The following is a 13,513-nucleotide window of genomic DNA, read 5'->3' on the forward strand; positions in this document are numbered from 1 at the left end:
GAAAATCCAGGCTTGTGAATGGTGGGCCATTGTCAGACTTCACGTCCTTTGGAATTCTGTACGTGGTGAATATTCTGTCCTGTGCTGCATTACCACAGATGCAGCCATCAATGATATAACTTAGTACTCATCTAACATTTCTAATATATATGAACCAGATCACAGCGGTCCAAAGAGGTTGATGGCTACTTCTTCCCTTATGGCATGTGGCAGCAGGATCAGAACTACTGGTTCCTGGAAAGTGTGTGGTTGTAGGTGTTTGCATACCTGGCAGGCTTGTAATGTTATTTGACAGAGTTGACCAATTTTAGGAACTATATGTATTGTATTACCATCCTTTTAGTGAGTACAATGCCTCTGTGACCTTCATGGGCTACGTCAATGAACCTCTACTATAGTGAAGCAGGAAGACTAGTTTGTTAATTTACATAGTATAATGGACTCAGTACTGGGTAATTCTTCTTTCACCAGCATCAGACTTTTTAGACTCTTTAGGTGCATGCCTACTGGAAACGGCCTAGCCGTATGCATGTTTCCATTGACCTGATCTCAAACAGGGCCAAATGATGGCCATTGTTGAGTCCTTTTCTGATTCTCTTGAGATCACATCCAGGTGTAGTAGACTTGAACTTCCACAAGCTATTTGATAATTGATATATATCGCATGGTGAGGGATGTGACCCTGTCAAAAGAAGGTGGGGCAAAGAGACAACCTGGTCCATAAAGCCCAGAGTGTATGAACATGTGCAGGGATATTGGTACCACTGATCCCTGCCACAATACCTATCAGCCTATGTACTTGCCAGGTCTCTTTTTCTTCTTGTTCAGAACCATGCAACTGTGCACAACCAGGAAAACCCGGACTAGGACTAGGGGGGTGTAATCAAAACCAGAAATGGAATGTACTGGGATTTGTCCTGCCTCAAAGGGCTGAGACACTCAACATCTGACCCACAAGCTCCAGATGGACCCCAGTGCAAGGGTGGGAAAAAAGAAAATGGACCGACAGTGGAAAGAGACTGCAGGGAAGACCCACACATCCTCCCTAAACCCAGTTGGAAATAAAACTCACCAGCACTTGAGGAGAACCACATGGAAAATGAGCAGCCGGAGCTCATGGCTGCCACCGCACAAATGGAAGAGGGTGGGGCTGGAAGTCTCCTTAAGACTTCAAAGGGAAGTCCCAATAGCCTAGCTGGTGATTGGCCAAGGAGAGCATGTGACATTGAGGGCCAATGGGAGTCACTGCAGGAACTCCACTACAGGGTAGGCAGGCTATTAAAGGTCAGCAAGTGCAGGAGAGGATCAAAGGTGTTTGTTTGTTTGTTTGTTTTGTTTGTTTATTTATTTGTATAGCGCTCCTGACCCAGAAGTATATGGGCGCTTAAGCATCAGGTTACAGGCATAGGTAGGAACATTTGTACAATTGTGCAGCATAAGTATAGTTACAAGTGAGAACAGGAGCAGAGGAGGTGGACCAAGAGACCAGCAAATAGGAAGTGGCAGGTGGAGAAGGATTCTGAGGAGGGCCCAAATCCTACAAACTCTGTCACTTCCATTCATCCACTTATACATTAAGGGCATATTTGCTTTGACCTCCAGACTCTCGCAGCTCACAGAAATCACGGGGGCAGATCTGATGAGCAAATGACTGGGGACCTTGCCCAAACCCCAATCACCTGACAAAGGCCTGACAAATGCTGTTGTTTTTGTCAAAAGGCAAATAGCAAAGTGGCCCCATTGGGTACAGCACCTCTGGAAGATAGTGCAAGGCGTCAGACTGCACTCTGCTGCCGCTTGCACACCAAGGAAGGGAAAACGGGGCACCTGCATTTTTCACATCCCTTGGCACCCTTTCCCTCAACCTAAAAGTCAATTTCTCCTGGAACATCCAGCAGGGCACATAAGTTAATCAGGGGAGTTCAGAGGCAGCCACACTCTACGTTGGCACAATGTGTGCAATATATCTAATTAGAGACTAAGAGAGTGTAAGAGAGAGACAGAGTGTGAGACAGAGAGTAGACAGTGCGGTCTCCCCTTGTTTACCCAAAGTAAATTACTTCGTATTAATTTACTTCATGGAAATTACTTCGAAATTAGGTATGTACTTGTGGGTAAAGAAGCACAAGGGGATGGGGAGGAGTTTGGAGTAGGCGTTGTAGTGTAGGGGAATGAGGGGACCTCCCATAACAAAACAAATCGAAGTAATATTTCAAAGTAGTTTGACTTTGTGGAAATGACATGGAGCCGACACTACATGGGCATTATGAACTTCATAAGGTGTTGCCTCACTATGGCATGCTCTGCTGCATTGTATTATGTCATGCTACATTTGCAACTATATGCAATGTGTGCAAAGCTTTATGCTTGTGTCGTCCTGCTATGTCTGTGACCTTTTGTGGTGATAGTAACTTCAGTGGCTGAACTTGCTGGGTTTTCCATTGTAGACTGCTGTATTCTCTACATGAAAATGCAACTGTGAGACCTGTGCTAACGCTGCTTTGGCCTGTCTTGATTAAGGGGTTCTGTCCAGCTGTATTTTCAATTGTTGTCGGCTGCATTTCTTGCACAAAGAACAGCTGTTGGGACCTGTTCTGATGTGATCCGGGACTACTCTAAAATGTGAGGGTTTGTTCCCCTTCCTGTCCGATTGGGCAGATTAAAAAGTCCTTGAACAGATCGTCCTGAAATCTTGTATTAATCTGTCCCTGCCTCACGCTGTTTCGGCTGAAATAAATTGAATTAAAAATACTGGATGCGCATTTACTGCGCTTTCGGCATGTGTAGAAAAACAAAGCCCATAATGCAAACAAGGGGAACACTTCAGATGCATGTCCAACACTTCAACTCAGAACCTGCTCCCTATCTGTGCCCTCTAGAATGCAGCTACGGCTATGTCAGATACGGTCTAGCTTCTTGCATAGCCGTCCGCACTGAACGCCCTGACGTGCCTCAACACCTCTGCCATTAGTATACAGCAACAAACTGCATCAAATTCTGTCTAGCTGGGCACACATCGAGTCTCCTGCACTAGCACCCTATCTTAACTGCTGACAGCACCAGCCCATGTACCTGACCTTTGGGTTGCTTACTGAGGCCTAGCCAGCCCTCCTAAATCCGAACCCGGCAGAATGCACATACACATCTTAAAGTAAACTCTTAGAACTTTCCCACAGCTGGACTTCGGTCCCCGAGGGCGTTCCAACCACAAAGCGCATTGAGGCCATACAAATGGGGAAATTGCGCTATATAAATGACTACAATACAATATAATAGTTGGCATTGTATTTACAACAATACAATAGTTGGCATTGTACTTACAGTTGGCGCCCTGGAATCATAATTATTAGAATACTTATTTTTTTCTACAGAATTGCTTGTAAATACTTATTTTTGAATCCAACTTTCCTTAAACAGTGTGCTGTAGAAATGCTCCATGATTACCTCCCGTGGGTCAATATGGGCTACTTCACCCGCATCAATTTGGGAAAAGCATTAACAACGCAAATTTGTATGTGCCCCTCCCTACTTTTGCCTCTGGCCCCTTCTGTGCCCCCTTACATTTGATTCCTGGGGATGCAACTGCGTCTCAGGTACTCAATAGTGAAGTTGTGAACGTCAGATTGTGTGAAACTCATAGCATCAGCGGAACACAGCTGTTACCCCACTAACAAAGTAAATAAGATAGTATCCCCCTTTTCCTCCTTAGCCTGTACCCCCTTGCCTGCAACCCTCTGAATCCCCTTGCTCCATGGCTTTCCGAGTGTACGCTCAACAGTCTGTCGGTCTAACTGTATTCATGTTACTGTTTCTTATCAAAGTGTCCCCTTGTTGTACAGCTCCCTTTCACTTCACAGCTCATGCACATATGCTCCTAGCCGCCCACACCTATGTGGTCTTTATTCTTGTTCAGCGTGTTTACAAAATCACTGCATGACGTATAGAGAACCCCAGGAATGGTATTTTAAGTACATGTGGGTGACACATAGCTCTACCTCAGCCTCTCCAAGTAGCATAAAGAAAAAATAGCAATACTAACATACATTAAATAAATTAAGGCATTTACTAATGTTTATGTTTGAAAGTCGAAAAACATCTTGGAGAAAAATGAAAGATCCTCAATGTAACATACAAATATTTGCAAGGAACAATGTCTAGGAATTATCCTGGACAACTAGTTTGCAATACATCCACAGTACAATGCATGTATATGGATTAGATTTGTGATGATGGGGCGCCTATACAAAATAAATCTACCTGTCTTCTAACATGTTAAACTACAGACACAAAACTTCATCTCAGCTACTCAAGACTAAAGTTGGGAGTGGCAGAGAGATAACACAACACCCAGTGCTCAAAGAGCCTACTATGGCGTCGTCCAAGGAACATCCATGGAACCTAGCCAACATAAGAACCTATCATTCGTACACAAACATTTCTTCGGTGCAGACATAATATACACTCGGAAGGCCAATACATGATCCAAATCGGTCAGGAACATTTGACACACAAACATATTCTGACAAATCACATGAAATATACCTGAGCTAAAACGATTCTTCCCCAGAAGAGGTCCTATACTATGGAAGACCCAACCAACCCCTTTCAGTGTATGCTTCAAGTCCCGTGATTCAAGAAAGTTCTGAAAGCATGACTAATAATAAACATTCATATCTAACAGAGACCAAGACCTCTGATGAAGTCACCCACACTGTAGGCATACAGCTAAACATTGACCCTGCTACAATCCATGGCGGTAGAGGAATTCTATATAACATGATGCATGCATGACACGTGTACCACTCTCAAGATGGCATATCTCTGGGACCTTTTTGCCCCTTTTAGTCGTATGCCTTCTACTGCCGATGACGGTGAATTAATAAAAAAACATCTGATCTATGGCCACATAAGCTTAGCTTTAGAAGGAGATCTTAGCCACTGGCTCCTCTGCTCTTCTATCAAGACATTCATTTATTTATGTATTATTTAGTATTTATAAAGCGCAGAGCAGCCCGTGGGCATCATGGCGCTTTTACAACAGAGAACTTGGATTGCATATACATACATGATACATGTGAGAGTATGGTACAAACCTATTTACATTTCATTACAGCGCCAGAAGCTAGTTAAATTCATCACCTCGCGAGACACAAGCTATTGTGTGATTGAGTGTAGTCCAAGTCATCTGAGAGCAACAGGCTGCAGATCCAGGGGGATGTCAGCTGCAAAAGCCTGGAGTCTCCACACTGCTGGTCGGATCATTGACATTAGCTGTACTAATGTGTGCACTGGGAATGGCTAATGAACATGAACCCCTTTTATTGATGGGAGAATAGCTCATCGGATAAATGCCCTTTCTGCAGATATTACATATAACCAGTAGAACATATGCAGCCTTCTAGCCATCCGGTGTTGATACAATGTGCACCATGTATGTTGTGGTTGTCGTATAGTTGCCTAGATGCAAACTTTGTAATATGTTCAGGTACTCCTAATGGATCATGTGTGCTACATAACTATAACCAGTATTATTGTGTCTCGTTAAAAGAAGTCCTGTTTTCTATGTGTTGAATTAGGGTGGCCATCGCCTTGTGCAGTGGGAACCTGGAGTTGCCACTTTTTCAGCAGTGCATAAACCGAGCCCTGACCCTAGATGGAAGGCTTTGCAGATTTTCTCTCTTGTTACCGGATTGCCCGGCAGAGATGTCCAAACTGATGGAGCTACTGTCACGAGAGGAAGTCAGGTAAAGGGGACCACTTGTAGATACAAAGTGATAGCCTCTCTTTGACAAAAATAGGATTAGTCCTTGACTGTTAATAACTTAGCTATATTGCATTGATGATGTCAGACTGTGCAGAGATGTTTGGTGTCATTCTGTCACAGGAGCCATTTTGAAAGTGTCCCTATTCCTCGCCACAACTGCAGAGCTGACCTGTCCTATTGGGATTTCCCATCATACCAGTGACTCCCAAAGCCCTGCAATGTTAAGGCAGTCCCTATGCGACAGAGAGGTGGTCCGTAAACCCAACAGATATTTGGGTTGCACCGAAGCTTGTCCCCAAGTTCCTGTATGATCCCTCATACCCAACTCTTGCTCCAAAATCAAACAAACACATTCTTCAGAAGAACACCTACTTCACCTTTTGGTGACAAGACTGAATGCTCAGGCTGCGCTCTGTAGAAGTTAACTGGACACGCTCAGATTAGAGCAAAGCACATATTGATGATCTCCCAGCAATTCAGCCTCTATCAATGGAAGTGACAAATCTGGACTCAAACGAGAAAACAATCAGTACCTTCTACTCAGACATAGATGGCCACAAGAAGAGGGCTGGTCCCGCCTCCACAATTAAGGTGTTAGTAGATCATCACTGAACGAAGAACCAGTGAGTATATCCTGCCATTCTAGTAAGACTTGTCAATATCCATCAAAAGGGTGCCCTTATTTTTGGCCAAAACGGGCTCCTCAGGTAGGCAGTATTCACTGTAGAGTGGAAAGGTCCTCTTTTTTGGGGGGCTGTGTGGAGGAGGACAATTTAACAGTAGCTTTTATAGAGATCCACAAAGAACAGCTTCCCACCCTCACATGCCCAAGGTCAAAACAACTGCAGAGCTGTTACCAGAACGAACATGTCATCATTTGTATAGACAAAAAAGTGTTTCCTCAAGTTCACATGTTTTAATCAATATAAACAAAACATAAATACAAAGAGTAATAAACCTTAAAACCACCTAAAAGTGGTAGCGCCATTGGTTCTGTGTAACTCGGGTGATGATACCCTACATAGACTGAATAGTTTTAAACATCACAACATTTTGGTGAGGTTAGTAGGAGAGTGAAAAAAATATTTTTCAAAGGTGAATAAAGCCTCCTAAATTTGTAACTATCTTTAAACTCAGTGACTTTATTCACCTTTGAAAAATATTTTCCAGTCACGCTGGTGTTGGCATGTGTTTCCTTGGTTGTCATATTGGACCTTGAGGGGAGCTCTGGTCGCTATATCTTCTGGACAAAGGCAGTGGAGACTTTCATCCCACTTTACCTCTGTGCATTTTCATTCACACCAGGACTATTGAGAAATGCAAGCATGGGGGCAGCTGGCTGGTTATGTCTGCTTTAAGATGTGGGGAGATCAGTGCCGTGGATCCAGAGGGATAACTGTGGTGGAGATTTATCCAGGTTTAGCCGTATCTTTCTTTCTTTCAGGGTGCTGGGTGTCACACAAGAGCATGTGTTTGCAACCTGCGACCTGTTCAGCATAGAGGTAAGGATGTGCATGCAGAAGGCTCTGGTTCCAGTTTCTTCCTACAATTTTTAAGTGCATAGGTCAGAAATCACGAATATTTTCAGCAAATGATCCCGTATGTTCAGCAGGTTTTTCACAAGCGTTAAAGGAAAGCGCTCCAATATGGCCGCTAGATTACTGTATTCAAGTATTTACTGGTAGAAAGAAAGTACAAAACTGAAATCCTAATTATCGAAAAACGTTGATCAATTCTTGGGTTTTCAAACATACAGTCCATTTTTGGACAAACCTTAAATCACTGCGTGTCTGTGCGGTGCAGGAACCTCTTGTCTTCCCCGTCATGTCTCCTGCTTGTCTCCAAAACATGAATGTAGTAAATAAGGTTAATTTGACCATAGGTATGATATACTTTTCGTAGTTTATTGGTAATATAAAGGACCTCATATGAACGTGTCTTGGCACCAGTGACACCAGCCACAACTGTCACCACAGCTCCTGTGTGTGATGATATTCCATAATGGAATGTTGAGAAAGCCATCATGCACACTGCTAGAATCCAACAAGTGCTTCTCCTTATAATATGTGTATAGAATGTGAATCTGGCCACTGGATACCACCATTAAAACAATATGTGTATAGTAATTATAAATAGTGTGGGGGAAGTATACAGTATTTGTAACATGTTAACATGATACAATTGAAGTGCAAATAGATTGTCGTACCATTGAGGATATAGGTTGAGTTTGTTGTGCATGGTAATGAAGGAGAAATCTTTGTTTCTTTCACAGTATAATATGTGAGGCATGATGGTTTAACATGTTTCATTGCATACACCCTCACATATTCATGTCATTTTTAGACCCTCGTAATCAGTACATTCTAAGTACTATGTTTGGAACAACATTACTGTGTGTTCTGCACAGTTGCTGTTTCTCTTTGCATAAACATTTGGTCATTGGGGGAAAAGAAAATCCATACCGGATTAAAAACCCTATTACATTTATGTGAGTTTAAGTTTTACAGTATGTTTGTTTGAAGTGTGCAATACTTAAGGGAATGTTTGAAGTGCACAGATATGTGTATTTGTTGTTACAAGCAGTGTTGGAGTAAGAAGAATAGTGATGGTGTATTTACACTGAAGTCTAATTAAGGGTATTTTTCAAGTAGTTAGATGCCTGTTGGCGTATTTTGACTGTTTTGCTTTTCAAAAGTACTGTTGTACTCTTTTTTTAAAGGTTTTTTCAAGTACTTAGATACGTGTTGGTGTATTGAAACTGTTTTGCATTTTAAAAGCAGCATTGCAGTAGTATAGATGTAGTTGGCTACCAGTTGGTGTATTGTAACTGTTGATAGTTTTATAGTTCTGAAGGGTATTTTTTTGAAGCAGTTAGATACCTGTTGGCGTATTCTAAATATTTTGCTATTCAAAAGAAGCATTGCAGTAGTATAGATGTAGTTAGATACCAGTTGGCACATTCTAACTGTTGATAGTTTTACAGGTCAGCGACTAAATTTAGGTTTAAGGAATATTAAGTAGGCATTTATAAGATTTGCTGGTAATCTATGTTTTAGAGAAACTGAAGTGTTATTGCATTCAAACCAACCACTTCTTTTTTAATGTATACAGTATTGTGACCTGCAGTGGTTGTGGCACCAGTGTGGTAGATTATGCCTTGAAGGTTTCCTTGCCTTGATAATGTTATATGATTAATTAGGCTGGGTTTACTGAGTTTGATGAGGCTTCCTTCACAAGTTGAGACAACATATTTCTAGTTCTTTCATCATCTGGTTTGACATTATTTTTGTAGGTGTAGTTTTGCGCTATCTGGTATAGACACATGTTTTCCAAAGCAGTACTTCTGTTTGGATAGTATGTGTCCTGGCTGTTGGGATCATTTATGGCTATTGTTTCTATGTTTGGTAGGATTTCAGCAGTCTTTTTCTGGATGCAGATGGAGCACGGCTTAGCCAGACTATGTGTTCAGATTTGCCATAGAAGACTGTGCCTGTTAAAAGGTCTGCAGCTTCGCAGCATCCGCATTCTCTATGGGAGAGCATTTGTATGCCAAAGCTGTACAATTTTTGTGACAGTGTTTTGTCAGATGATATGTCATCTCAGAGGTCTTTAAGCTCGGTTTTCCCAACTTTGGTGCGATAGGCTGTGACATACCTTGCAACAGCAGTGACATTTCCTGCAATATAGTGTATATCTATGTTTCCATTCCACAAGAGGGCAATGATTGCATTATAATCATTGATGTACTTTGAAGCTTTGTTACTTTTAATGTTGTATATGTTTTAGCTGATTTGCCTATCACACTGTGTCTAACAGATGACATCAAGCTGTTTACTTGTCCTTTGGCTGAAACTGGTCTAGGGAAACCAAAGCAGCATTTGGTGTAGTATTTATCTTTGTTTGTATAGCTGCATCAGCAGTATTTGACACACTTATGTTTTTGGAAGCATAAAAATTGTGTACGTGGTTAGTTTGTGTGGTTTCTGAAGGAATGTCGCAGGATATGTATTTGTGAATAAACAGCAAAACAGTGGCATCACTGTAATGACCAAATTTTATTTTTATTTTTTGGAAGAGGGTCCCTAGTTTTGTAGTGGTTGCTGGTTTAGTTTTATTGACTGATTGTATTAGCAGTTTTGTTTTAATATTTGCTACATATTCTGCTATAGCAGGATGACTATATGGCTTGCTTTTGTTTTTTATCTGTTCTATTTTTTCTTCTACAGAGTTACTTTTAGTAGGCATTCTGTTCTGTATGTTGGAAAAAAAAGAAAGTGTGGGTTTGAAAGTTGTGGAATATATATGGATGTATTGTGAATGAGTGTGTGAATATGATGGCACAGGTAAATAGAGGGCTGTGTGATTGTGTAATAAATTGATAGTTGTAGTTGGGAAGGTTATAAGAGTAACTGTGTGTGTAGATGTGTGAAGGGCTTGGGTTAGTGCGTAAGACAGTCGTAGTGTGAATGAATAATAAAGGACATTACGATGTTTTCTGGATTATAGTGGGTGTTATAATGGTGGTGTTTAGGTGAGAATGGAAAGAGTGTACATGTTATAGTGTAATGAGTAAGAGGGAAATAAATGTTGATTTGAAAGGAATTTTGTAGGCTACTATGCGGCTAAACTATACTGTACGAGTAACAGAAAGAATAATTCTACAGTAATGCACTTACTTTGTAGGATGTGAAGAGTCGTTTTCTTCAGTTTGTTGTCTTCCTGGAGGTTGTTGTTTCCTGTAATTTTGAAAGAAGAAAATTAATGGGTATATATGGTAATGGTGAATTCATTTTAGTACAAGAAGACATTATTTATGAATGTAGGAGGAGTTGTTGGGAAGAAGAGTTAATAACAATGGGCCTCATTTCAAGTATGGCGATAACCCTGCCGGTGCTGCAGGCGGGTTGCCATCAAATTCGTCATAATTTGTCAGCACCTAGCTTCCCGGTGCCACCAGGACATCACAATTCCCAATGGCCCAGAAAAACAGGTGCCAGAAAATGTTAGTGCCTATTCCTGTGGAGTTCGATAGGACTCAACTGGAATGAGGACACAGGAGAACTGGTACCATTGCTAACGGGGCAGGTGGTCCTGTGATAAGCATGCCTAACGGGGCCACAGCGAGAAAGTGTGACATTTTTATACAATGCAAAGTGGAAAATGCTGAGCATTTAAAAAGCTCTCCTTTTGGGAGGCTGTACATGAAAGTTAAAAAATGGTTTTGTGGATTTAAAGCAGCACTGTAACTTTTTTATAAAAAAAAGAAATGGAGATGGAACATATTTGTAGAAGACATTTAAGTGGCACTTGCGTAAAAGTTTATTATGTTGTCAGTACATGCATACTTGCCAATGTGATGTATTCCAATGTGTAGTTGCTTATTAAATGATGGTTCTTTTGTTTGCATTGTGGGAGTTGTGGTTGCACTTTTTGCATTAGAAAAGGTGCACTACAAGTCCCAGAATGCAGACAAAAATGTAGGAGCCAATAAGCATGTACAGATTAGCAAGGGGAATGTTAGCAAGTATGCATGTGCGCCCAAGTTAATAAAATTGCAAACACTGTCGTTTCAAAATGTTGCACAAATCATTTCCATTTGCTTTAATTAATGTTTTAAAATTACACACAGTAGTGTTGTATATATACACATGCATTTATTAGTTTTACTTGAAATTGTGCTGAAATAAATATTTTTAAACGCATTGCATTTTGCCATTTTCCATTACATGTACATGCCATACTTTAGTAACTTAAATGCAGCATTCGTTTTGACTTTGCGTTGTGGGCGTTCTAGTGTAACTTTCTTAGTGGGAGAAGTGGTATTAAAAGTGACAAAATGAAAGAAAAAAATCACACTTGGTAGATTATAATGGATCATATTGCCAAGTATGCATGTACTGCCAATATATTGAACTTTCACACAGCACTTGTCATTTACACATGCTATATAAATGAGTTTAGAGCCCTTTGGGTAGCGTGCATGCAATGGATGTGATGCAGAATAACTCTAACACCAAATAATCGAACCAACTCAGGAAGATGGCAAAGTTTTCTGTTTTAATATCAGTGGCTCTCAAACTTTAAGGTCCTTCGTTATATGGCCCTCTACAATTGGTTGGCATGCTTGTGCCATGTCTGGAACATTTGGTTTACTTAGCAGCATGTGAGCTCATGCCCAAGTGACAAGAGGTTGACTTGACTTTACCTCCCCACCCAATAAGCCCGTCTCTCCTCACCCATGCCTTCTGCCATGAAGATTGTCTTTGAAGTTGGCGTTGAAGAGTATTCTTGTCTGTGAGAATATAAGGGAGTGCAAGCACGCACTATCGCTGTTCTAGAACTCCAAGCTCAACTCTATTTCTATCCTTGGCTCACGTGACAGAAGACCATGATTTGGACCATTTTGCAGTAATTAAATGTCTTAAAAGAATAACATTTGGCACTCTTGGTATTCTTTTTTCGCACCTTAACATGGGATGATTCAGCTTCTCACATTCACCGACTTCGAGAAAGAGATAACCAGCCTTAGCTGCTTTGACTTTGATACCAGACCAAACAGCCTCGCCATTTGTATCTATGATCTCAGCTCATTCTTACTGCAACACAGTTCTCAGCTTTTCTTCTCCATGGGTCCGGGCTTACTAAATTTATGACACTGATGTCCAGCTTCTATGCAATGGCGGCTCCGCCTGCAGTCTATTCACTACAGTACAAGTGAAACACTTGTGTATAGGCGTGTTACAAATGCCATATCATATCATATCATACATATAGCCAACTTCTAAGATTACTTAATCTACTTGCGTTACAGCATCTGTACAGTTATTGAAAGGCTTGCATTTTCTATAGTGCGTCACACACGCTATCTTCTGTTCACACGTGAAAGTTTACTTGATTCTTTTTACTTTGTCATCAGTTTCTATAAGCTCCATGCATTCTCTTCAGCCAGTATCCTCAGTGTGTCACATTCATCTCTCGTGATGTCCCCAGTTCCAGCTTCTCATTATCTTGTTTCTTCACGGAGTTCCTCCCTCAGGTTGTTGTCCCTTTGGGAATATATTTGATAGGGTTTTCTCAGAGGGCACCTTTTTTAAAAATATTTGCTGTTTTATGGTCACAACTGCTGGTGTCAAGCATAGCACTATCTCAGGATTCCAACATACAGGAGATAGGGGGGTGGGACTTCCTGCAGAGGCATGCAGCTGCTCCTCTACATTCATGTTTTAAATGTGGTTTTCTTTTCTTTCACAAATAAAGTCACAGACAGTGCAGCTGGAATTGCAAATATGCATTTTTAAACTGTTATTAAAATGCTCATTAAAAGAAAACTTTGTAAACACACTGCATTCTAAGTAACTGCCACTTGATGTCAGGAGGTGGGACAAAAGAGAATATGATTATTGACTCGGTTAATGCAGAGTAAGTGGCAGGAACCCTGTTTACATGCATTTGTAAAAGAGTTGGAAATATAATTTTAAAAATATAGGCATACCTGTACTTTGTCTTGATAGATGCAGATGTGGTTGAATCTGAAAATAAAAATCTTGGCGATTTGTATAGTAGTTTGTGATGCAGGGGCTTGTGAGTAACAGGAGACGTGTACTCTGAGAGTTTAACAGTACATCTGAAGTGTTGAACTAAGATGATAGAGTTAGATGCAGAGTTTGTGGATGTGATTGGTGGATGGGTGTGTGACTTCTTGAAAGCAGCCAATGACTGTGTGGTACAAACATTAAAGTGGAAAGGGAA

The 13,513-nt window shown here is 41.0% G+C and overlaps 1 protein-coding gene across 2 annotated transcripts in view; it reads left to right on the forward strand.

Moving 5' to 3' along the window:
• The window catches only part of LOC138472715 (L-threonine ammonia-lyase-like), a 406,130-nt gene that overhangs the window by 293,231 nt on the left and 99,386 nt on the right, over window positions 1–13,513 (forward strand). For both annotated transcript variants that reach the window (XM_069611031.1, XM_069611030.1), the window contains 2 exons: window positions 5,577–5,744; window positions 7,209–7,266. In XM_069611031.1, coding sequence (XP_069467132.1) covers window positions 5,577–5,744; window positions 7,209–7,266 — 226 coding nt within the window. The remainder of the gene's footprint in view (window positions 1–5,576; window positions 5,745–7,208; window positions 7,267–13,513) is intronic.

The sequence above is a fragment of the Ambystoma mexicanum genome, chromosome 8 (assembly GCF_040938575.1).
Source record: "Ambystoma mexicanum isolate Mex_15411 chromosome 8, UKY_AmexF1_1, whole genome shotgun sequence".
In the NCBI taxonomy this organism is placed as follows: domain Eukaryota; kingdom Metazoa; phylum Chordata; class Amphibia; order Caudata; family Ambystomatidae; genus Ambystoma; species Ambystoma mexicanum.